Source organism: Mesoplodon bidens (assembly GCF_964165515.1).
Source record: "Mesoplodon bidens genome assembly, chromosome: 6".
NCBI lineage: Eukaryota > Metazoa > Chordata > Mammalia > Artiodactyla > Ziphiidae > Mesoplodon > Mesoplodon bidens.
In genome coordinates, this window is record NC_138162.1 from 95,052,221 (window position 1) to 95,072,355 (window position 20,135).

The following is a 20,135-nucleotide window of genomic DNA, read 5'->3' on the forward strand; positions in this document are numbered from 1 at the left end:
AAAATGTCCTCTATGTTTATAAAGAAAAACAGTTAAATATCAAAAGGACAATTATAAAGAGAAGACTCCTTATTCCTGGGAGAAGGCCCAAGAGAGACACACCTGCCATTTCAGTCTCGAAGAACCCAACGAGCGACTGCATAAAGGACAGGACCCACCGGTCTGTGATGTTGGTACTTTCTTTAACCATGTTCTCGTTGTAAAGGAATTCCATTTCTTCCTCCTAGGAAGGGACAATTATTGAAACATTCTGCATGCCTGGGGGAAACTACTGTAGAGAAATGAATTTTTTAAATTATTTACACTGAAAGAAGTACCCAAACAAATTAAAAAAACACCACAAAAACCCAGACCCTGTTGGCAATCTAAATTTCTGATTCTTAGCAATATTTTCCAAGTAAGCTCTAAACTTGGAACATTAAGTCCTCAATTAATGAATTACATTTTTGAGTGAACTAAAGAGAATTTAGGAAAAAATGATTCCTATGCACCAAAGAGTAACTACGAATTAAGAAATATTCCAACATCTTTTTGTTAAGTAGGCGGTTTAGTTACTTTAAATCTGAGGAAGGAGGGACAGCAAAACTGGCTAGGACTGGACAACTGTCTGTAAGTTGAAAATGAGTACTAGGAATTAATGTCTTTGCTTAAGTTACTTATTTTACCCAGGATGCTCTCTTACACCCCTGCTTTTTCCTTTGCAAATCCTCCTCAACCCTGAAGGCCTACTTTACCTGTCCCTATTCAACAGCATCACCATCAGGATGGCAAGGCAGTGACCATGCTGACTCTTGCTCTGATGCTGGAGCCTGCATCTTTCTGCCATGCCCAGATGAGCCCCAACTATGAGTGGTTTGACCCAGCCTGTGTTCCTGAATCCCACACCAGCAGAGGCCTGCAAAGTCGACCCACTTTAGCACTGCTGGCCTGAGAGGTGGTGGGATCCAAAAGATAGGAACACTAGGGGTGTTGTTCCCAAAGACCTTCTTCTTCTTGGGAGGGTTCATTAGCAGACTGAGATGAGCCAGAGGCAGCAAAAAGTGAGTGGCCAGCCTGCTGGAATGCGATGCTTAAAGCTCAGCTCTCCAACCAGTTTCTCAGGAAGGAATAATATCACATGTTTAGTCAGAAGTAGTTTACTAAGGAATTCTACTTTTAAGGTGTTGGAGATAAAAAGATGAGTGGTACCTGAGCCCTGACCCCAACGGAGTCTAGGAAGCATGCACAGGCACATGTGCAATGAAGCCTGCTGGCAAGGGAAGGGGCTTCTCAGGGGATGCCTCCCAGGCCAGCAGGTAACTGCTCTGAGGCACTTTCTTATATATCAGAACCACTATTTTTCATCCCAGCAACCCAATGAGAACTTCTCTCACTTTCAGAGTCTCAGCTCAAATGCACTCATCAGGTGGCCTTCCCTGACCACCCACCTGTAGCAGCCTTTACTAGGCACTCACTCTGACAGTAGCTGACTCTTTACCGGCTCCCCCATCACTAAGTCCCCAGTACCAATTTGGCTGGCTAAATGAATATCCAATGCAACTCTTCTTCAACAGGTGAGGCTTCTGTGTCTTGCAGAGGTGAGCATCTATCCAAATGGTGAAGTTCCGGTCCTGTGCTCTTGGCCCAGCATGGACCCCAGACACCTGTCACACTTTCATCTATGGCCTCCCCAGTGGCTCTGAGCCCCCAGCCACGAGGCCTGTTAGCTCCTGTCTCCCATGGAGCTCTGCTTCACAGCTGACCCCTGACCATCTTTCGCAAACCCAGCTCAACCCAGCTCCGTGGGGCAGACCCTACCCCACAGCACTGCAACCCACACCTTCTGTAGCCTCAGGACGTTCTGGATGAAGAAGCGATAGGCATTGTACCAAGGTAGCAGCACATCCTTCAGGACATCTCGAACACCCTCCTCCTTAAAGCGGAGGTTTTCTGCTCTCACCACAGGGGAGTTAATCAGGTATAATCTGGAAGAGGAGAAAAATTACATGGAAAAGGGATGTACACAGTAAACCAAATATTACTGACATGCTGACAGGGCAATACCCAAATCAGCCCTTTTTCTACAAAAGTGGGGAATTATAAATACGCTTCTAACAGTCAATTTAAAACCGACAAAATTCTTATTTTGTGTAAGAGACCTAGCAAATGATAAAGGGGAGACCAAAAGTGCCACACCAAAATATGGCACTGAACTAACCTAGAAGCATGCCCTGGGCTGGTCCCAGCACAGGCCTCAGGCAGTATGGCAACACTAAGAGGAAGAAGCCAGGCCCTCCTTCCAGGACATATGTGCAGGCATCAGGGATTCACAAGCAACAGCCACATGTGCTCTACCAGCACAGAGGGACTCAGGGGGCAGAGACCAGGGATGTTGTTAAACATCCTACAGGACAGCCTTGAACACAAAGAATTAAGAGGCCCAAGTTGTCGGCTATGCCAAAGTGAGTCTAACAGATAACTGGGGGTTGCAGGACACCCCACTAACTGCTCCTGGGCAACATGGCAACTGTGAACGTGCTTGTCCACAGCCCGTGGGTGTGGGTCTCTGTGTTTGTAACAGGAGGATGCTGAATAAGATCTCTTTGGTGCCTTTTATTTTTATTTTTTTATTTTTTTATTATTTTTTTTGCGGTACGCGGGCCTCTCGCTGTTGTGGCCTCTCCCGTTGCGGAGCACAGGCTCCGGACGTGCAGGGTCAGCGGCCATGGCTCACGGGCCCAGCCGCTCCGCAGCATGTGGGATCTTCCCGGACCGGGGCAAGAGTTCGTGTCCTCTGCATCGGCAGGCGGACTCTCAACCACTGCGCCACCAGGGAAGCCCTCTTTGGTGCCTTTTAACCTGAGCACTCAACGTTTATGACTGTGACTATTTCAAGCAGTATCTCACATTTCTCTAAAAACTTTTCAGTATTTTTTTTTTTGCGGTATGTGGGCCTCTCACTGTTGTGGCCTCTCCCGTTGCGGAGCACAGGCTCCGGATGCGCAGGCTCAGCGGCCATGGCTCACGGGCCCAGCCGCTCCGTGGCATATGGGATTTTCCCGGACCGGGGCACGAACCCGTGTCCCCTGCATCGGCAGGCGGACTCTCAACCACTGCGCCACCAGGGGAAGCCCCTTTTCAGTATTTTTATTTGCTCTAGTATAAATTGTACCTCATATGGCTATTTGAGGAGTAAGTGTAAAATTGAAATAAATGATATAAGAGAATTCTAATATCAATAAGACAGGGAACCTACAGAAGGAATGAGGCAAAGGCACCAGCAAATAGCCTGGGAGTACTTGTGCTGCTTAATAAAATTCAACACAGAGCCTCCTCTTCCAAAAGACCTATAGATATAGAAACATCTTTACTATTTAGAAAACCACCTTGCGGGTTTAAACTCAACACCATACCAATGTAATTCTCCATGTAACAGATGTGCATTTTTTTTAAAAAGCTAATTATAAACCAAATTAATAGAATGATTAATATCACTGAAAACATGATTAACAGAATGTAAGATGCTTAATAAGAAATGACAAATACACACAAGGCAGAGCACTGGTTTGTACCTGAGGGCATCAGCACCATATTTATGAATGACTGAAAGTGGATCTGGATAATTCTTTTTGCGTTTGCTCATTTTTTGGCCATCACTTGAAAAACAGAAGGGAAACACCAATTAAATAAGTCAACATCACAGTTTATATATGGTTACAGATTATCTACAAATTGGAATACATAAGTGCAAATGGGACACAAGCTACTACTAAGGCACAACAATAGGTTGTTTAAGCTTCTTTTTGAATATTGTAGCGAGTCAATGGAGAAGTTTCGGGATAAATGGCAGCAGAAGATGCCAGAGTGTAACAGTGAAAAACACACAGCCTTGGCATTTATCCCAGAGAAACGAAAACTTATATTCACACAAAACCTTAGAAAGTTCACAGCTTTATTCATAGTCAGCAAACACTGGGAACAACCTCAATGTCTTTCAGCAGGTGAAAGGTCAAGCTGTGGGTCACCATGGAACACTGCTCAGCAATGAGAGAGAACTATGGATCCATAAAACCACCTGAGGTATCTCCAGGGAATTACAGTAAGCAAAAAAAGCCAATCACAAAAGGTTATATATGATATGAATCCATTTATATAACATACTTGAAATGACAAAATTACAGAGATGGGGAATAGATTAGTGGTTGCCAGGGGATGGGGATTAGGATTGAAGGCTGAGGTGGGAGGGGTGTGAAGGGGTGGGGTGGGTATGGTTATAAAAGGGCAACAGAGGCATCCTGTGATGTTGAAACAGGCCAAGTATCTTGACTCTGCTGGTGGATACAGGAACCCATATATGAGATAATATTGCATGCAATAGCAAATGAGTAAAACTGGGGAAATCTAAGTAAGACTGGTGGATTCAATCAACATCCTGATTGTGACAATGTGCTACAGTTTCAAAAACGTGACCATTGGGGGAACCAGGCAAAGCACACGAGGGGTCTCTATTAATTTTTACAACTATAATTCAGTAAGATTTTCAATTAAAAAAAAAAAGTACAGACTATAGAGCCAGACTGCCTGGATATAGAACTAGAATTTCACACTCTTTTGCTTGTATGACCTTAATTTTTCTGCACTTCAAATTCCTCAAATGTCAAAATGGACAATGAAAGGACCCATTTCAAATAGTTCTGGGGATAAATGAGTGAAGATGTGTAAATGCTCAAAACAGAGGCTGGTACAGTGCCAGGTGTCATCCCCCACCTTGAACAGCCCATGAAGCAAGGTATCTAGGTATAAAAATTTTATTTTCTTCTTTTTATTTGTTTTTACTTTTAATGACTAGAGGCAGTAGAAGGAAAAAATAAGACTCCTCTATAATAAGCCTCTAGAACCAATAGCTTCCTCATATATTAAAAACAGGACAACAAAAATTTATATTAAAGGACCAGTGTACAGATTTAATAAGAGCTATAAGCAAAAGTACTTTATAAAATTCTAAATGACAAACGTTATTTTATCACTAGTAGTATCATGGGACACATGTCCTCGCCTCTGTCCTCCTCCATTAGGCTTAGCTCTTAATGCAGTCCTTCTCCTAAGACAGAGGAATACAAAGAGACAGAATGATACAGGTTGAGAAGAGCACAAGACAGGAGTTGGAGGAAAAGGGAGAGCAGGAAGAAGTATAAAGGCAGAAGGAAGGAAGAGAATAGGAACAGAGCTGGGGCATTCCTGAATTTCTCTATTCCCAAAGAATCGTTAGATCCAACCAGAACACGCTGAAAGAATAAAGGAGATCAGGAACTGCAACTCATTATTACACAAAGGAGTGCACCTGCCTTGCCAGGACGAGCCCATTCACAATCACATTTTTGAATGGCGGCCGTCCAAAGAGAGCTGTGGCCAGCACCAACAGGGTGTAAAACCTGGAAGAAAACCCACAGACAAAGAGTTCAATAAAATAAGAAAAGGAATTCAAGCATAGGAAAAAAAACTATGTTTACTTATTGGACTGAATTTCTATTTTAGGTAAGTTACACTTCTTGATAATCACAAAGCAATGGTTCTTGATCCTGGATACATCAGAATCATCTGGGGAGTGCTGAAAAATTAGGCACAGGGCCCACTGCAGACCAGTCATATTAGAGCTTCTCACTAGAAAAAATAAAATGAACTTTATTTAAAGCAAATAAAGCCCTGGAGTGAGGTACTGACCCCCTGCTGGGGACAGTACTATCACCTTCCTTGGGGAGCTAGTTGGACAGCCACAAGGCAGAGCAGGGCAGCACTGGGTGGCCTCTCAGGACCTCCCCGAAATGCCAGGCTGGAAATCCAGAGATGTGTTGCCTTTAGCACAAGGTCATATGGGACAGTCTGATGACAAAAGATGAAATAAGCACTCTCATCCAAAAGTTAAAAGCTAGTCTATATGAACATAGGAAATGTTTTTATTCTATCAGATATCATGCATGTTTATATGCCAGCTAGACTGTTCCCTAAAAGAACTCTATCATATCCATGTAAGCTGTCCCAGTAAGTAATGCACTTGTGTCATCTCCGACCTGATCTTGCATCCCAAGAACATCACCAGACACAACTAATGAGGACGGAAATCAGACAGGTCAGGAGGACCCTGGTTCCTATGAGAGGCAGCCCATACCTGACAGAAGGCGAGGGAGGCAATGTGCACATGGGGACCCACGTGAGGGCTTTTAACAGTTGCCAGACATGGCAACTCCTCAGAGAAACAACTTATTGGTGAGTCATCTGGCCCTCCCTAAGAACAGGAGTTTGTACATGGTAGCTGCTTCTATAGAAAAATGGATTGGAAGCTGAAAACATTAAGAACATTAAGGCTGGAATTCCACCAGTTTGTGATGACTACAAGTTGTAAAGACAGAAAATGATACCAACATTCTTTAAACACTCCTGCAGAAACATTACTAATGAAAGTATAATTAGAACCTGGGTCAGCCAAGCTCGTGCATGAAGAGAAGGTAATTCATCTTTTTCTAATTAAGAGGATCAGAGTACTGCTTTAGATAAGGCATCAGATAAAACCAATGCCAAAGTCCTCCCCACCATGTTTCTTTTTTCTTTTTTAAAAATTTTAAACCTGGATTTTTTAGAATGTTATGAGGCTAGCCTTAACATCTTAGTACATTTTCAACCAACCCTCCAATTTGTAGCACCCACTCCAGTATCTTGTATGTAAATACCCACTAAACACTTGTGTAAATGATTTGAAGTAAACAAACTAAGGACACATTGTTTTGTATCACTTAACCTTTCCATACACCAAAATCTCTGTATTCCAAAATGTGAAACAAACAATTCAAACTCTAAACCTACAGCCCTAATATAGTGTGAGGTTCCTGCTCAAAAGACACTTTTATGGTATATTTAGTGGTGAGGGGCAGAGGGCAGGAGCAGAGCCTGTCTGTTTTTTTTTTTTTTTTGCGGTACGCGGGCCTCTCACTGTTGTGGCCACTCCCTGCGGAGCACAGGCTCCGGACGCGCAGGCTCAGCGGCCATGGCTCACGGGCCTAGTCGCTCCGCGGCATGTGGGATCTTCCCGGGCCGGGGCACAAACCCGTGTCCCCTGCATCGGCAGGCGGACTCTCAACCACTGCGCCACCAGGGAAGCCCAAGCCTGTCTTGTTTGACAAGATCTCCCCAGCACCCAGCTGATAAATGCTAAATGCTCAGTAAAATACCTGTTAAATCAAATCAATAAAACACTTTAAAGAGGGACTTCCCTGGTGGCACAGTGGTTAAGAATCCGCCTGCCGATGCGGGGGACACAGGTTCGATCCCTGGCCCCAGGAAGATCTCACATGCTGCGGAGCAACTAAGCCCGTGCGTCACAACTACTGAAGCCCGCGTGCCCAGAGCCCATGCTCTGCAACAAGAGAAGCCCTCGCAATGAGAAGCCCGCACACCGCAACAAATAGTCCCCGCTCGCTGCAACTAGAGAAAGACCATGCGCAGCAACAAAGACCCAACGCAGCCATAAATAAATAAATAGATAGATAGATAGATAAATAAATAAATAAAAACGCTTTAAAGAACAAGAAACATACCATCCTCTGGTTTGGTCAATGCCTTCACCAATGAAATCTGCAGGAAATGCATCCTCAAACTCCCTCTTGTTTTCAAATGGATAATGAATTTGAGCATAGGGCATGCTGCCACTCTCGAACCAACAGTCAAACACTTCAGAGATGCGATGCAACAATCCCTTCCCACAGCGTGAAGGAATGGTCAGATGGTCAATGCTAGTAAACAAAGAAGTAGCCACTTCTATTAATTTTAAGCAAAACAGAAATTACAGTTTAATTGCCAAGAGGAAACACAATGCCCTCACAGCTCTTTCATATGCATCTGCAAACAGAAATATCGGCAGTTATCACAGGCTTTCAGAGAGCACCATCAGGGCTCCGTCTGGAAGGTTATATACCAAAGTCTCCTGACATCTAACTCAAGGCCAAGAGGCCACCTTTCCTCAATATGACATGAATCATCAACAACGAAGTAATTCAGCAAACTAGTGTTTGATTTCTACATGTAGCTCTGTGATCCGATACAGAGACCATGTCTAGACAGGCTACCTAGCCTGATACTGAACTGAAGTGAATCAAACATTCAGAAACTGACCTCTCTCTGTGGAGATCTGAGATCTTTGCTCCTGACAGTTCTTCCAGTTCTGCCATTGACCCAACACACACCACCTGTCAAAACAAAGTTAAAAGGCCTCAGAGCCAAAGATCAAACAGAGTTAATTTATGTGACATTCATGTTTAGGTTTAGAAACCTTTGATCTTCATGAGTTATCATCAAGGTGGCTTACCTCATGAAAGACTATAGGTCACTGTCTGAATTGGTGAGCAGACTTCACTTCTTTGCTATCTACCCCTATATCAGAGGGATTCCCTACAAGGAGAGAATTTCACAGCCATCATCTCAACGAGTATTTCTTGAGGGTCTACTGTGTCCAAATCTCTGCCAAAAATAACTAGCATAAGTGAAATGCCTAGACTGTTCCTCTAAGGCATCTTAGTTTGTTCCCGGCACTTGAACTTGACTCTTTAATCTGTAATCTTCTCAAGTCAAAGCTGGAACTAATTTATTGTGCATGAACTGGACCAAATAGTCAGATTGCAAGACATTAGGATTATACTCATGTAAGGAGGCTGGGATCTGGGCCCAGCAGGGGCATTCAGAACAGGGTGAGTCATCTAACAGGGGCCGTGTAGCCGGGCTGCACCAGCAGGAGCTGCTGTGGGTTCACACCCAGAGGTCATCTACTACCTAATGAATACCCACAGCCTCTTTCTCTGCCCTTCCTGCTCAGTCCTGAAAAGTCCTCTGATTCAGCTACTTCACTGTTGCCTTTCAGGTCCCTACTGGAGATTTACTGAGGTCCCTGGGCTGCTGCTGCTGCTCATGACTGTTCTAATGCTGTCAGCATTAGACAGAGGGAATACATCTATATACCTATGTATGTATTTATTCAGAGACACACACACACACACACACACACAAATTTGATTTTAAATTAAAGGTCTGCAATGCTTTGGTAAGTTTTTTAAGTCATCCTTTTTTATCACTATAAGGCCGTTTTAATACGCTGTGACTTAGTGCAGCGGGTGGAGTCTCTGTTCTGTTCATCAGAAACTCAAAAGGAGAAAAAGAGTTCTGAGCAACACAAGGTAAACAATGTGAGGAGTTTCCCAAGAAAAATACAAATTATATTTTTCACTTTTACACAGAGGGAAATTTAGAACTATATTTAATTAAAGTAAAAATAAATGAAAATCTTAAAAACATATTCTTATTTATGTCATGATTCTAGGAAGGAACAAAGCAAAAAAAACTGATGCAGTAAGAAAGGGGCAAAGAAAAAAAGAAACCATATGCTTTTACCCCATACTGAGATGCATGAATGAAGCGCTTTAGCAAAAATCAACACAAGTAGACACGGCCCTGCCTCACCTCCTCGAAGTCATCGCTGACCCACAGTGGGACAGGAGTGCCCCAGTATCTGTTTCTGGAAATGGCCCAGTCACGTGCATCTTTCAGCCAATTTCCAAATCGCTTTTCTCGCACAAACTCTGGGACCCTGCAATAAACAGATCAGATAACCAATCACATAAAAACATTAGTAAGGGCTTCCCTGGTGGCGCAGTGGTTGGGAGTCCACCTGCCGATGCAGGGGACACAGGTTCGTGCCCCGGTCCAGGAAGATGCCACATGCCGCGGAGCGGCTGGGCCCGTGAGCCATGGCTGCTGGGCCTGCGCGTCTGGAGCCTGTGCTCTGCAGCGGGAGAGGCCACAACAGTGAGAAGCCCGCGTATTGCAGAAAAAAAAAAAAAAACCAAAAACCCAAAAACATTAGTAAGTAAGTTTGTAAATTAGATCTGCATAAGCCTTTGTGAACCTAACATTCTGGAAATGCTGAGCTCACTCCTAGGAGAATGTCTTCCAAATGGACAGCACCAGAAGACCCACAGAGACTGTTTCTGCTATGAATCCATCCCAGGAAGATGCTCTGTAATATGAAACCCCACAGCACACAAGCTTTCCTGTCCTGCTCTCCAACTGCAGGACTGCCACAATCCTTTAACCAATCACCATGACGACAGCTAGCCTGATCTTACTTAGATCTAGTCTTCAGGTCATCCATACAATAGCGCTTTTACTGAAACTCATTAGCAAGGGCTCTTACCTACAAAGTAAGAGTCTGAATAGGCGGGGTTATGTGTAGCTGGTGAGAAGCTGCCTCTCCAGGCTCACCTGCCACTGCACTTTAGGCTCTAGCAATAAGGCAAGTTCCTTAGAATGCAGCTTCTTACCTCACTGCCTCTGTCCATGACATTCCTCCACTTCGGTAACGTTCACCCCACCACCCTCCTTCCCTCAGCCACCCCCCTACCCAAGGCTCTTATAGCTTCTGACTGGTAAATGACTCCTTATTCTTTAAGGTTCAGCTTTGTAGGAGACGCTGCCAAGCTCAAGGCTGAGTTAGGGCACACCTAGGCTCCAAAACATTCCGTCCTCTCAGGTGCTGCAGTTACCATCCTAGGTCAGTTTATAGGCCTGCACACCTCTCACCACCACCCCCAATGAGGCAGCCATGCGAATATTCTATACTCAGTGCTCCACTAGGAAACTAAAGAGCTTCTTAGGTATAAAAATGAAAAAAACATTTTGCTCTTGAGAAATTCACTTTGCTAAGAAATATAGAAAGCTATAGTTTTCCGACTGCCCTGAGATTCTCCCCATTCTTCCAAAATCAAATGCACTATTTCTTACTTCCCCAGAGAACACAACTTAAAGTCAAGTTGGATTCTTGGGGAAAATAAGAAATAGTGATTACCCTCAAAACTCTCAGGGAAAAACATTCTTCTGGAATACACAGATTTAGTTTTGTATCATTTTTGCACCTACAGGTTGAAGTACAGTAGTCCCCCCTTATCTGTGGTTTCATTTTACATGGTTTCAGTTACCCACAGTCAACTGTGGTCCAAAAACATTAAAAGGAAAATTCCAGGAGTAAAAAGTTCGTAAGTTTTAAACTGCATGCTGTTCTGGGTGGCATGATGAAGTGTTGAGCCCTTGCACTCCGTCCTGCCTGGGAACTGAACTATCCCTTTGTCTAGCGTATCCAGGCTGTATATGTTACCCGCCCATTAGTTACTTAGCAGCCATCTTGGCTACCACATCAGCTGTTGATTATCTCAGTGCCTGTGTTGAAATAACCCTTATTTTTACTTAAAAATTGGCCCCAAAGGGCAAAAGCAATGATGCTGGCAATTTGGATATTCTCTTACCGTGCTTAATTTATAAATTAAACTTCATCACAGGTATGCAGGTATAGGAAAAACACAGTATATACAGTACAGGGTTTGGTACTATGTGCGTTTTCAGGCATCCACTGGGGGTCTTGGAACACACCCCCTGTGGAAAAATGGAGGAACTACTGTAACACCTCTCTGCAGTTTAGATATTAGCTGAGGAGAGAAAGGCTTCTGTCCCTGAAGTGTTTATCCATGAAACCAGTGTACGCAAGACATTGCCAGATTTTAGGAACTCAACAAGGGTCAAAAGTAGTAAGTGTAAATGGCTTTTGTAGGTATATCCAAAAATAAATGTATATCCTGAAAATGACTATTATTTAAAGCTAATGGACTCTGAGAGTACAGCCAGTTTTCCAAAGTCATTCCATTCTTTAAATCAAATAAATGGCAACTCCTCATTTCCATTGGGTTTAAAAAAGAAAAATGTTCCCCTGTATGTCCTGTCATAAGAGGGCTGTTTCTTCTGTTATATAATATTATTTAAATTATTTTGTGTTCCTGAATAAACAGAAAAATAGCTATTATTACAATATACAATAAAAGATGGCTTTTAAAATTACTATAACTCGAGGGAAGTATAAACCAGTACTAACCACATGACAAAGGACATTATGAAGACACACATCTTATTGCTCACCAGTAACATAGGTCATTGTTCCTCAGCAGCTGGTCTACCATATGCTCCACCCGAACGAACCAGCTAGGCACTGCTTTGTAAATGAGGGGGGTGTCTGACCTGCGGAAGCAAAAATGCAGAACGTGGCTGGGCAGACTGAGGTATGCAGGGGCAAAGGGTAAGACTGACCTTAAGTTTCTTACTGATACCATCACCAACTATTAGGCCTTCTACTGATATTTATTTCTATTGCAAATACTAATGTCTATGTCATCTCCCTCCATCTTTCACAAGAAGGTGAAAGGTAATAAGAGAACAAGAAAAAATATAGTTCTGCTTGTGTGACAGCTGACTAAGAAATGATGTCAACCTCAGCAAAGAGGAAACATGGGAACAAAACGTGATGCCATTGAACATTCCATTTTCACCCATATCTTTACAGGATGATGTTATATTAAAACTTGCATCACAGGGACTTCCCCGATGGCACAGTGGGTAAGAATCCGCCTGCCAATGCAGGGGACACGGGTTCGATCCCTGGTCCTGGAAGATCCCACATGCTGCAGAGTAACTAAGCCCGTGCGCCACAACTACTGAGCCTGTGCTCTAGAACCCGTGAGCCACAACTACTGAGCCCACGCACCACAACTACTGAAGCCTGCATGCCTAGAGCCCGTGCTCCGTAACGAGAGAAGCCACCACAATGAGGAGCCCACGCACAGCAACAAAGACCCAATGCAGCCAAAAAAAAAAAAAAAAAAAATTGCACATTATATTTCTCACTAAATTCCATTTGAAAATTTTAGAGATATATCTCATCCTAGAGAACTGTGATCCCAACACAATACATATTGGTATATGCCTATGTTTCTTACACCTAAGGAATGAAATAACTATATATATGAATTCATAAAATTCTCCTTAAAACAAGAATGAAGTTTTCAAACACTAACTCTAAAGGATACAAATGAGATGGGAACCATGAATTAATGGAATGGGCACACATATCAAATGTATCCACAAAGCTGAAGCTCGAGCTACATTTCATCTCACCTCCAGCAGAAAGGGTAGCTGTGGGTGAAAGTGCTGGCAACAAGAAGTCGACCTTGTTCCTTTAGGGTCCTGATGATATTTTTGTCAGCATCCTATTTAAAAAAATTTAAAATCTAGCCATTAAAATATCCTACAATGCTTAGTAATACAATATAATTAAGTATATTACTAAACTTTGTTATTTTGATACCTTTACTATGAATAAAAGGCACAAATAACGAATCTGCTATAAAAATACTTGGTCCACATTTCAGCCACTGTGTAACTTTAAGTACTTTTAAAGTACGTTCCAGACCACTTAAGGTAGTGAAGTTTTCAATCAGCAACGATTACCCCAAGGTCACAAAGCTGTTTCCGGAGTCACAAACCAGAGCCCACTTTTTCTGATTCCTACCTTTGAAATTACAGCATGCTTCCTCTGAAGATACTAGACCCTTGGAATGCAGCTGATAATATGTCTATTTTTTCTGACTTTATGTGCTCAAACAAAACAAAACAAAATCTACTGCCTGGGGGAAAAAAAAATCCCACATATGGAAGCTGTTTAACAAAAAACTGATTAATGAAAGAAGTACGATGAAACTGACACCTTTCTAAGCCATAGAGATACAGACCTTCACATACTGTCCTGCAAAATCTGCCACTTCCCCTGTGAAACAGCCTGAAGCATCCACAGGGCAAACAGGGACAGAGTCTTTCTGAATGATGTTGAAATCCATACAGACCCGATAGTCATCCTGGGGAAAAGGAGAAAGGTAGAAGAAGGGAAGAATAAAACAGTTAAGTGTGGGTGTGGCAGGAGAGGAGCATAAGAGGCAACAGATTTATAGGAGAATTTTTCAGTATTCTGACATATAAATGTATCCAACTTTCATTATCCTCTCAACTGAAGTTAACTCAAGGATTATTCAGAGAATCCAGAGCCCTATAGCAGGGTTAGGGGATTAGATCAGTCTTCCCAGCCATTACTTCACAAACCCCTAATATAGCTGAGTATCCACTGAGCAAGAAGAAAGATGACACATATGAATACATTAGAACAAGATCAAATTTGATTTATAACAGCAGCATGTATACACATACATGTATGCACAAAGCAGAAGAACATACACGTGTAAGGCATGAACTGTTTAGTACTGCACAATGCTTGATGTGCATATGGATTTGCATCCTGTCAAGGAGTGCCTGAAAGGATGGCAACAGTGATCTAAATCCAAATTATTCATTTTATGGGAATTCCCTGGTGGTCCAGTGGTTAGAACTTGCCGCTTTCACTGCCAGGGCCGGGGATCAATCCCTTGTCGGCGAACTAAGATCCCGCAAGCCATGTGGTGTGGCGTGCATAAATAAATAAATTTAAAAAAATAATAAAACAAACAAACAAACAAACCCCAAACTATTCACTTTACAAATAAGTAACATGGGCCCCAGGCAGGCTGGGTACACCACAATGCTTCAGGAATACATTTTGAGCAATGTTAACAATAATCAGGGCAAACACATAAAGTGCTATATCAAACAGTGCTCTGAACATCTGACTACATTACATTAGCTCATTTAACCTTTACAACGATCCTGTGAGGAAGGCAGATAGATGTACTAGGTTTTCATCATGTGTTCCCCTCAGACAAACCAGCAAGTATCTCCATTTTACGGATGAGGAAGCTGAGGCACAAAGAAGTAACTCAGCTGCAAAGTGGCAATGCTCACATTCAGAACCAAACAGCCTGGCTCCAGAGTCCAAGGTCTTTACCTCCGTGCTATGCTGTTTGAATCTAAAATTAAAGGGATTGTCTTGGACTAAATAGTGAAACCAAACCCTGGTTTGACTCCAAGATAAACTGGAAAGCCAGTATGGTTCCACCTGGGCCTATGTTCAACTCTCGCTATGCTGAGAGGCCGTCTCGTGTGATGCGACATGTGCATGTGGCACATGACAGCCAAGGGCAATGACAGCCTGGCCATGAAGGAAGACCCTGAAAAAAAACCAGTAAGCAACACAGACAGGACAAGCCCCAAAGCCCAGCAATTTGAACCATTTAGTATACAGCAAACAGCCCTACTCGATTCGACTAGCTAAGAGCAGCATTCCTGAATGGAGCCAGAGTAACAGGTGATGTTCAACATGGTCATGTAGAAGTGCATAGACTCTGTGGAGAGATCACATAGCACATTGTCTGGCGAAGCCGCAACATGGAAGGTCTCTTGGAAAACGTCTACCAAGTGGGGTTAAAGGCTGAAATTTAAAGATCTGATCTTCTATAACATTAACCTGCCTGGCATTCAGGACAGATACACACCAAGAAGTTACCTTTTCATTATTTATTAACAGTGGAACAATGACACCAGTTGACCCTAAAATTATAATGAATAGCTGAAATTTGACTAATTCCTAAAACTCAATAAACAGTATTATCAAGAATGCTTACTTTCCATCTAATTTGAATACTGACCAGGGAGTAGGTGATATTAAGCAATTGTTAATTTTATTGGGTATAATGGCATGGTGGCTATGTTAAAAATAAAAGTCCTTATCAGTCAGAGATGCATACAGAAGTATTTGCAGATGAAAGATATGATGTTGAGGATTTGCTACAAAACCCTCCAGCCAAAATAAAAAAGGTGTTAGGGAAGGGGACAGGGAACGAGACAGATATAACAGAAATTCCAAATTAATAATTAAAGCAGCTGGATAATGTGAACATAAGAAATTATATTTTCTTTACTTCTCTGTATGTTTGAAGACTTCCATAATAAAAATCCCTGCAGAGATTAAGTATGAAGAAAAAAAGACCATCGGAGACAGACTAGCTTCACTGCCTCTCTCACTGACAAAATGATCAAGCCAAGAGGAATTTGTAGGTCCCCAGTGGGTGCTACACCCCCAGCAGTGACTGTACACACTCTTACAATGTCAGGCACTGTGCTAAATGCTCTATATAGATGATTCCATTTAATCCCTGTAGTTACCGACGGGCAGGTACTATCATTCCATGTCACAGAGGAGGAAAAGGAAGTCCAGACAGACCAAGTTACTTACCCAGGGATGGCCTGTTAGTGGCAGAGCTGTGACCTAAGGTGAGGTCTGGTTCTAAATGTGTGCCCTTAATCCCTATACTCTTGTTTTATTCATATACAAATTACATTAAAAGGATTACATTTTTGGAAAAACTACTCTGGGAAAAACTTAAAATTAACCACACTGCATAGCTTTGAGGAAAGAGGTCAAATTCTCCCTTCTGATCATATAGTATTTATTTGGTCAAGAACACAGCAAAGGTGATGGAACCTTTCAGCGTTTTGATGGTTGTGGTGACTGCATGACTCTACGCCCTTGTCAAAACTCCCAGAACTGCATATCATAAATGGCAAAGTGTATAGCAAGTAAATAGTGAATGAATGAAAACACAGCATGCCTTTTAGAAAGACTAAATGCCCAGCAACGCTCAGGATTTAGCACACCATTTTCAAAAATCAGCTCAGGGTGAAAAGGAATTACAGATCCAAGTTTTATAAGGTTATCTCTGGGGGCAGTGAGCCTGAAAAGAGGTTAATTAACTCCATAGTGTGAAAAACAGTGAGAAACATCTCTCTTCTCTCTCCCTGTCTCACAAACACACCCACACACAAACACACACACGACTCAGTGGCCACTGACGTTTACTTCTCATAAATGCATTTACAAGACATATACTACTCACAGCACCAAAGTAAGGAGCTTGGTGTACAACCCCAGTGCCTTCTTCCTCCTTCACATAGTTGTCAACAAGCACAGTAAAAGCACCATTCTCTTTACACTGGAAAAGAAAGGTTATCAGGTTTAAAGAATAAAACAATACCATACCATAATATTAATTTAATAACAGTTTTTGGTAAGAGCCTGAAAAATCTTTTAACATGCAAAATTATTTTCAGAAATAGAAAAGATAGAATAATTCAGATTGGGAAGAAACATGCTAATTCAATACATCGCTTCCATGAATAACAGGTCATCACTCATAAAGGAAATAATTATTGAAGACTTGCAGAGAAAAATTTCTAACTTCCTTCACCACAAAACTGTGCTTTTTCATCAGTTCTTCCAACCTCACCCCTGCCCTAGAATGCAGTTTTTCGTGAAAACGTCTCAGACGATGTGCTTCCTTAACGATTCGCTTCCTGGTATATTTTCAATCACTGCATATGCTTTGCTGCTCCTTTTCCTTTCAGTCCAGCTCAGGTTATTCAGTAATAAAAGGCAAACTTTGGAAGAATCGGGATGGGAGCTGAGTTACAAGTTCTAGTTACAGGTACTCCACCTACTGTAACACTGCAGGGAAATGTTTTTGGTTTGATTTTCTTTGTAACAACAATAAAGTCAGGTTCATACACATAACACTACAGACCTACTTCTTCTACCTTTATCTCTTAATATTTCTTTTCACATACCCTTTGTTTCAGCCAAACTGACCCTTTGCTTTCTTACCTCTCTGCCTTTGCAAAAAGTACTTTCAGAAATTATTTTCACATTTAATCCTATAATCCTGTGAAAAAGGATTCAGCAGTCTCATGTTTTAAAAATATTCTGGTTGTATATGAATTTCACAGATGAACAAACTCTGAACAAAGATGAAATGGTTTGCCCAAATCATACAACTAGTAACGACCTGAAAGAAGGTCTTCTGGTTCCAAACGCAATTTTATGTTCAACTATATCACAACTCCTTAATTCTTTGGCATTCACTTAAAACTAAACTTGAAAAATAACTATGAAGTTTTCATTGCTATAACCCAAGTCACTTGGAAATATTTTTGGTGTGGTATGATAGGTGCTAAAAGGTGTGTCTTCAATAGTTTAAACATGGAGAGATAATATGTGGGTTCTTAGAATCAGATGTAAGAACAGGGAATACATAAGTTTCTCACTGTTTCTAATTGTAGAGGGTTTCTAACAAAGAACCCTGCTGCATTCCTACCTCTCGAAGTCCAGTTTTAGATCCTTCCCCTGCCAAGGCTGAACTGTGTCAGCATTCACACAGAGAGCTATAGCGCTGTCCTTCAAAGACAGCATCCACTCTCATAGCTCTCACTTAATATTTCAGAACATGTGTATTTTAGGTATACACCAGATGATTTTTGTCTTCAAAGAATTTGCAGCATCTTTCTAAAACTCACCAAACGTTCTAGAAATTTCAGGAAGCTAACTGAATGGATAGTTGTTGTTCTTAAATAACTTAGATCAGTATGAACTGAGTGCATATTCCAGACAGACTTCTGATTTAACCTAAAGTTCCTATCTATTGTGCCCATGTGCATTTTCTGAGAGGGGTGAACTGTCCTTAGATTCTCAAAGGGATCTAGTGTAAGAGGTTTTAAGACAAATAAAAACAAATACAAGATAAAACAAAACATGTTATGATACAGAAGAGAAGAATGCGGGAATGATATTTTTCAGAGGGAGAAACCAAAGAAGCATTTCAAAACTTGCTTTTTTTTCAGATGGCACCTGAGTTTAGGCTTGAAGAGTGTCAAGCTGATATGACGTTAATTAAAGAAAGGTGAGGGTTTTTTAAAAAGAGGAGGATGACAATAAAAACAAAGGCAGGGAGGGAGGAGAAGAAAGGGCCAGTGTGATGGAAGCAAAGGATATATTTAAATCAACGTTAGGGAATGTGGTTAGGGAGTAGGACTGCCTTGTGTCAACTGGAGAATACCCATTGAGGAATGTGCTGGCAAATGACTGCAGGCTCACAGGGAGGGACCAGACCAGGTAAAGTGTTTGGAAATCCATCAGCAGCAACATGGAATGAGGAGGAATGCCATTAGTTAGGAGATGAGAAACACGGGAAGACACTCAGGTGCACAAAAATGTAGAGGCAGATGTGATGCTGTGGACAGAGCCCAAATGGCAGAGATCACCTGCATTAGCCAAACTCTGTCCCTACACTGAATCAGAACAGAGGTAAGCAAATATTTTATCATGGGCTATGGTGTAAGGTTTTGCTGGCTAATGCTACATCCAATTGAATATAATTTCCACATAATGTGTAAAACCAGGTCTGAGAGCGTTGCTCATTATTTCACTCCAAGACCTATAAATAAGAAGCAACAGGAAATTCCTGCTGACTTTATTCTTTTGTTGCTGGTGGTGGGGTTTACAGCTACAGCTTGGATTCTGTTGCCAGAAAATGGAAAACCACATAAAATAGCTTTGTGACTCTTATAAGAACTAAGTTACTAAATGTCTGAGCTTAAAGCACCCACCTCATCAGTTCCTGGAAATGAACTCTGTTTACTTTCACACACACAGTTTTGTGAAAGCACCATCTGAGCACTATCTTAAGTTTGTAAAAACAAAACTCAAAAAAACAAAAAACACCTCAACGACTTTCCTGGGTGATGTGTAGACTATAAACAGTACAAATATACACGCATTAAATCTTATCAATGTAACGGATTCCTTATGTAATTTGAGAAAAGTATTTAAAAATTCCTATAGGACTTTAATTATTAAAGCAAGAAGGCAATACAAACAGAATTTAAGTTTTGGAATATTCAAAGAGATTTCTGGATTTAGGCACACTTGTATGAACGGTATAACAATAAGACAATATAAATACCACTCCAGTCATCAAATACATGGGTTGTGGAGAGCTCCTGTGGTAGAAGTCTCTAAGCTCACCTTTATAAAATAGCCAAACAGGGGTCTGTATTTCTTGCCTTTGAGATAGGCACCAGGAAATCTAGAAAAAAGAAAAAGGCAAACTCACAATTAAATATTCAAAGAAATGAGGCTGCAACCACATCAAGCTACCATTCCCTCCTGCTTTCCTTGGTCCTAAATCATGAGTGCTGGAACGTGTGACCTGAATGTACTTGGTGTTAGTACTTAAAACGAAGCTTGAATAATATAGCTCCGGGGCAATAAAGTATCTCACTTTTTAAAGCTAAAGACACACACATGCACGTGCACACACACATACAAAGCAACGATTTGCATATTCACCTTTCAAGGATTTCATAGTCACTCTCCAATTGATAGAGGGCTGATAATCTGGCTTCCATTAAAACGTATAATGTTCCTCTGACAGCATCTATGAGAGCAAGGGAAAAAGTGGACTTCAGTGATATTCAGGCTTTGG

The 20,135-nt window shown here is 41.7% G+C and overlaps 1 protein-coding gene across 4 annotated transcripts in view; it reads right to left on the bottom strand.

Moving 5' to 3' along the window:
* IARS1 (isoleucyl-tRNA synthetase 1) overlaps nt 1–20,135 on the bottom strand; it is an 81,332-nt gene that overhangs the window by 34,257 nt on the left and 26,940 nt on the right. For all 4 annotated transcript variants that reach the window (XM_081237995.1, XM_081237993.1, XM_081237992.1 and 1 more), the window contains exons 8-20: nt 20,000–20,087; nt 19,676–19,736; nt 16,716–16,811; nt 13,629–13,751; nt 13,015–13,106; nt 11,983–12,081; nt 9,481–9,607; nt 8,143–8,216; nt 7,569–7,763; nt 5,325–5,411; nt 3,552–3,635; nt 1,820–1,964; nt 103–223 (exon numbers count right to left, since the gene is read on the bottom strand). In XM_081237995.1, coding sequence (XP_081094121.1) covers nt 103–223; nt 1,820–1,964; nt 3,552–3,635; nt 5,325–5,411; nt 7,569–7,763; nt 8,143–8,216; nt 9,481–9,607; nt 11,983–12,081; nt 13,015–13,106; nt 13,629–13,751; nt 16,716–16,811; nt 19,676–19,736; nt 20,000–20,087 — 1,392 coding nt within the window. The remainder of the gene's footprint in view (nt 1–102; nt 224–1,819; nt 1,965–3,551; nt 3,636–5,324; nt 5,412–7,568; nt 7,764–8,142; nt 8,217–9,480; nt 9,608–11,982; nt 12,082–13,014; nt 13,107–13,628; nt 13,752–16,715; nt 16,812–19,675; nt 19,737–19,999; nt 20,088–20,135) is intronic.